General features: G+C 71.6%; 1 protein-coding gene across 1 annotated transcript; it reads left to right on the top strand.

Moving 5' to 3' along the window:
* The first annotated feature begins 482 nt into the window (after positions 1 to 482).
* On the top strand, positions 483 to 1,259 carry INS (insulin). Its single transcript, XM_037517388.1, is given in 3 exon segments — positions 483 to 669; positions 1,112 to 1,165; positions 1,168 to 1,259. Coding segments are annotated over 3 exon segments (333 nt in total).
* Positions 1,260 to 5,760: the final 4,501 nt, after the last annotated feature.

The raw sequence follows: 5,760 nt of genomic DNA, 5'->3' as shown, positions 1-5,760 counted from the left end.
GGAGCACCCCTCAGGCCTCGGCCCATCTGAGGGGTTCCCCAGGACAGATCAGCTCCTCCCGCCAGTTCCCCTGGACTCATGTGGAAATGGAGGCCAGGTGGGGCAGGTGCTCTGCCCCCCGCTGCGAGCTGGCCACCCTGGGGCCGCGGCACCCGCGGTGCTGACGCCAAGGAGGTGATCCTGCCGACCCAGCACCGGGGAAATGGCCCAGAAACTGCAGCCTCAGCCCCCCGCCATCTGCCACCCAGGGGCCCCGGCGGCCCGGCGCGGGGCAGGGGCTATAAAGGCGGTGGGGCCCGCTGCTCCCCGTCCTCCTGCCCAAGCTCCCAGGTGTCGCCAGCAGGTCTGTGGGGCCCCAGGCGTGCAGGGGTGCGGCTGGCCAGGAGGGTGGCGGGAGTGGGGTTCCCCCAGTGAGCCCTGGGTGAGGGTCTGGGCGCACCCCCTCCGGGCTCACCCCTTTGTGCCCAGGTCCTCCCTCCGCCATGGCCCTGTGGACGCGCCTCCTGCCCCTGCTGGCACTACTGGCCGTGTGGGGGCCGCGCCCGGCGCCCGCCTTCGTCAACCAGCACCTGTGCGGCTCCCACCTGGTGGAGGCGCTCTACCTGGTGTGCGGGGAGCGCGGCTTCTTCTACACGCCCAAGGCCCGGCGCGAGCTGGGGGACCCACAGGGTGAGCCGCCCCGGCCGGCCGGCCGCTGGCCTGCCCGCCCCGCCTTCCCCGCGGCCCTGCGACCCCGCGGCCCCGCTGAACTTGCTGCCCCGAAACTCATTCTGCTCAGACAACACCCCCCTCCGAGGACAGGGGCGTGTGGGGGGACTTCAGGGCCAGGATTAGCACTGGGCACTGTGTTGGGGTGATGGGCAGCCCCGGCCTCCCGTCCCCCAGGCCTCGGGGAGCTGTCCCGGGCAGCCTGGGTGCGGGAGAGCACCCCGCCCCAGGGAGTGGCGGCTGTGGGTGGGGTCAGGCGGGGAGACCCCTGGCTGGGCCCTGGGACCACCCGGGAAGCCCCGTGGGGCCCCGCTGGGGGCTGGGGCGCGGGGGCCGGGGCGGGAGCCCAGCTCAGCGGGGCGTCCCCTGACCGCCGGCTCCTCTCTCCCTCCCGCTGCTCCAGACTGGCCGCTGGCCGCGGTGGACGAGGCGGCGCTGGGTGGGGGCGCCGGCGCGGGGGCCTGGCGGGGGCCCCGCAGAAGCGCGGCATCGTGGAACAGTGCTGCACCAGCATCTGCTCCCTCTACCAGCTGGAGAGCTACTGCAACTAGCCCCCGCCCCCCAATAAACCTCGCGAGAGCCTGCGCCAGCGTCTGTGTGTGGGGGGCGGGCGCGGGTGGGGGCGCCGGCGGCCTGGGGTCCTGCCCCGAGCCCTGTCCTCTGCACAGGCGCAGGGACCAGCTTCCCACTGGGCGCCGGGACACGTGGCCCCCGGGCCTGCTGCCGCCCCTGCCGTGGCCCCGTCCTGCGGCCGCGGCTGCGCTGGGCGCACGGGGCTGCGGGGGCTCCACGAGGCCGGAGCAGACGCTCCTGGACCGACACCCCGACAGCTTTTCCAGGAGGAGCAGCATGGGCGGGGTGGGGGGGCCGTCCCTGGGGCTCCGGCTGCCCCCGGCGTGGGCTAGCGGGGAGGCCTGCAGGGGTGAGGAGGGGAGAGGCCCAGGGGTTGTCCTGGCCCAGCCGCAGCCCCTGCCCAGCCGCAGCCAGGGGCGCCCTCTTGCCCAGGAAGGGTTGGGAGAGGCCAGCGGGCACCCCAAGAGTCGGGCCCGGCTCAGACCACTCAGTGCTCAGGGGACTCTGGCTGTGTCCCCCAAGAATGGCAGCCGACAGGGCCACGCACAGGCTGCCCCCAGCCCTCCCTCTTAGCACAAGCCCCACGGCGAGGCCTGAGGACAAGGTCGCCCAGGGGCCAGGTCCGCAGGGGCCGGGCCTGAGGCCTCCTCAGCGCTCAGAGCGGCCCAGGGTGAAGCCGTCGGGCCCTGCCCACGCACTGCCCGCGGGCCAGGGGGTCCAGGTGGCCAGGCCGGGCACCTGAAGGGCCAGCGGGCGCCCTGGGCTCACCAGGTCCGGCCAGCCCGCCGGCCTCCGGGTGCAAACCAACCTGCCCCTTCACAGGAGCTCGCCAGGTGTGGGGGGCACTGGGACGGGGGACCCCACCCACCAGGGCACCCGCCCATGAACGCGGCCACACCCCAGGGAGTCACGGCCCAGACCAGCGCCGCCCCCGGAGCAGGGGCCAGGGCCAGGCCCAGGGCAGGGCAGGGCAGACCGGGCTGGAGGAGGGCGGAGGCGAGTCCTGCGGGGGGCACCGGCGGCCCCTCGGGCTCGGGCAGAGGCGAGGGCGCTCCGCGGAAGCCAAGGTACGCGGGGCCTGCCGGCCGGGCGCGGGCCAGCGCTGCCCTCGAGACCAGACCAGGGCGACCTGGGCGGCCCCTGCGCTCGGGCACCCACAGCTCCGAGCGGCGGAAGCAGAGCCCCTGGGGCCTGGGCCCCCGCGTGGTGGGTGCTGGAGGTGCTGGGGGTGCCTCCCGGGTGCCCTGAGCGGGGTCACGCCCATGGACCCGGAGGTCCGGCCCCCAGATCTGGTCACAGTGGGGTCGCCCTGGGTGCGCCCCCCAGCCCCCCAGCCTCCCCGGCCCTCGGCAGGACTGGTCCCGGCAGGACGGGAGCGGGGGCCCTCCCGGCCATGGGTGAGGTCGTGGGGCCCAAGGTCAGGGGGTGGCAGAGGCAGCTGTCTCCGGCCTGGCGCCCCCACCCCACCGAAACCTCAGCACCCCCGGCGCCGGGTCACCCCTGGGGCGGGCTCTGGCACTCGGCCCTGCCCGGACCTGCCCCTTCTGGGAATCCAAGGCCGGTGCATCCGGGGCCTCGCCTGCTGCCCTTGGACCTGGGCTTCCTCGGCCCTGGGCTGGCCATGGCAGGCACGGCGGGGGTGCGGCCACCCCAGGGGGGGCCCAGTGGCCCCAAAGCGGGAGGCAGAGGCTCCAAGGGTCCCAGCCCCCCCCGTGTCCCCAGCCCCTGGCCGGAGGGCCGGTCCCCCGGTGAGGCTGCCGAGGCACCCGCACTCCGCAGCTCAGTCCTGCTCACGAGTGGAGGGTGGGGACATGGCGCCTGCTCCTGGGGGGCCAGGCCAGACCGGGGTCCGCCTTCTGGGCCCACCCCAGGCTCTGCTGGGCAGCTGCCTCCAGGACACTGGTCTGCCTCCGCTCCCGGCAGGGCGAGCTGGCACCTGGCGGTGTTTGCCTTCTCTGCTGGCAGCGAATATTTGCCTTCCTCACTGTCCTCCAGGCCTGAGGGGCACGGGGCGGGTGGGGGGTGGGTGGGCGCAGGGAGGGGGCATCGGCCCCTGCCCTCGAGGGCCAGGGGTCTGGCAGGGAGCAGAGTGAACCCGGAACCTGTGTCCCCTGAACAAAGGGCTCTTGGCAGAGCCTGGGGGTCCCCAGCCAGAGTGAGTCCGGTGAGGCTGCGAGGGGCCAGCTGTGTCCCCGCCTGGGGAGCCGGCCCCACCGGCCTGTTGCCCTCCGGACGCCGGCCCAGGCAGCAGGGCTGCGGCATTCCACAGATGGCCAGCAGAGGGGGCCAAAGCCCCACTTTTGGGCTGCAGCGGCCCCTCAGCTCAGGCCTCTATGTGGGTCGGAGACTAAGACTTGTCACCTCTCACCAGGGACCCCACAGGGCTGTCCACCCTGCATCCTGCAGCCGTGGGGTCTACGCGGGACCCGGGTGAAGCCCCGGAGGCTTCGGGGGGGGGCAGCTGGACAATGCCTAGGAGGCCCCCTCCTTGTGGGACAATCTCCAGGGAGAGTCTGATTCTTGCCTTCAGGATCCCAGAGGTCTGGGGGGGTCCTTGCAGTGACTTCCCACCTCTCCCCCACAAAGCAGAGCAAACCAGGAGCAGAGGCGGAAGGCAGGCACCCCGGGGAATTGGAGGCAGGGGTGACGCTGTCACTGCCAGGCCAGGCGGCCTCAGGGCCAGAAGGTGGAGGCCGGCGCGCTCTCTCGCCCCGTGGCCCGCTGGCCTGTGCTGGCGCCCCACACCGCCCCCAGCCCTTGGCTCACCTCCTGCTCCCACTCGGCCCCCAGCCCTCCCAGACTCCCCACCGGGTGCCATCCGCTGCAAGTCTGAACGCAGACCCTCGGGGGGGTCTCCTGGGCCCCAGGGCAGGGTCTCTGCTGGGCTTGGGGGCTCACCCCCCAATTCCTATCCTCCAAGGTGCTGGGCTGAGGTGTGGCGGCACCTCAGGCCACCTCTGGGGATGTTGGACATGGGTCACTAGGGCTGGGTGGAGCTGGGTGCCACCTCCCCAGCTCTGTGCCCCCGGATGCTCAGAGGGACGAGGTCAGGCATAGCCCTGGGGCCACGGGCCAGGGTGTCAGGGGCTGAACCCTAGCACCGGGACCACACAGCATGGGCCTTCCGTCTGGAAACCCATCTGCCCCAGCCTGGGGGTCGGCTGCGTGCCCCACCGGGGACCAGACCGCTGAGCTGTCAGAAGTGGGGGCCAGGGACACATCCCCCCAGGCCTCACTTGACCTCCTCCCAGCCCATCTGTGCTTTCGGAAAGCAGAGCCCGGCGGCCCGCCTGTGTCCCTCACCCGCGCCCCTGCTCCTTGTTTTCCAAGCCCAGCCTCTCAGAAACGTACCCTCTGACCAGGCAGGCCCCCCGCACCAGCCGGCCCCTCCTACAGCCACCACCCGCTGCCGGGGGCTCATTTTCTGGCTCCTGCTTTTCTGTGTCTGAATTTCCAGGCTCAGGGCAGTTTCCTCAAGTGGCTCAGCAGGGCAGGGTGGGAGACTGAGACAGGAAACTGAGGCGTGCACCTGCCTCTCTGACCTCCCTGGTCTTCCCTGGTCCTCCCTGGGCCTTGCTGGTCCTCCCTGCACCTAGCTGGTCCTCTGTGACCTCCCTCAGTCTCCTTGTCCCTCCCAGAGAATGGACTTGTCCTGGCTGCCCGCTGGGGCTGCTCCCTGCACCTGCACCTCCTGGGAGAAAGGCGCGCAGAGAGAGGCCAGGCCGGAGGGGAGGAGAGCTGCGGAGCCACAGACGGGGGAGGAGGCTGGGGCTGCCACCCCAGCACCCGCTGTGGTCAGAACTCAGAACAGAGGTACCTGAGAACACACTGGCGCCAGCTTCCTCTCAGCTCCGCCGGGCTGCGTGGGGGCGGCCTGCGGGGGCCCAGGGCCAGGGCTGGGGTCTGCAGCGTGAGTTCAGTGCCTTTGGCTGATGGCGCCCGATCTGGGCCTTTGGGCCTCAGGCCACACCACGGGTTGGTTCTCTGGTGTCCGGGGAAGGAGGGAGCTGACTGTCTTCCTGGGAAAGGACTCCACGGCTCCTGATGGGATGCAGGGGAGCCCTGCAGGACAGTTCCCCAAGGATGGCCCGGGGGCTCCTTGTCCTATCACGGTTGGAGAATGAGGTTCCAGAGAGCAGGGCTGGGCAGGGGAACTTGGCGTCAGGTGCAACGCAGGGCTTCAGGGCTTCGGCCCCTCCTGGGGGAGGCAGAGTCCATCGCAGGCCCCCTCTGCCCAAATCCAGAGCCCTCTGGGGTTTTGCTGCAGGTTTTGCCTTTACCTTTTACCTGCGAGGATGGAGGGGCCCCTCCAGGCAGACGTCCTGGTTCCGACCCCGATGCTGCTGAGATGCCAGCCATCTAGGCCCCAGAATGAAGTTCCCAGAGCCAGTGTCAGGGCAGCGAGAGAACATCTCTCCACGTGAGGAGAGCACCGTCGTGAGCTACCTGTCCCATGCCAGACACCTGTCCATGCTCCAG

The sequence above is a fragment of the Talpa occidentalis genome, unplaced genomic scaffold, assembly GCF_014898055.3.
Source record: "Talpa occidentalis isolate TD23 unplaced genomic scaffold, MPIMG_talOcc4v2.1 talOcc4.17, whole genome shotgun sequence".
In the NCBI taxonomy this organism is placed as follows: domain Eukaryota; kingdom Metazoa; phylum Chordata; class Mammalia; order Eulipotyphla; family Talpidae; genus Talpa; species Talpa occidentalis.
The sequence above is the reverse complement of the archived record's forward strand: the minus strand, read 5'-3'. Positions and strand labels throughout refer to the sequence as shown.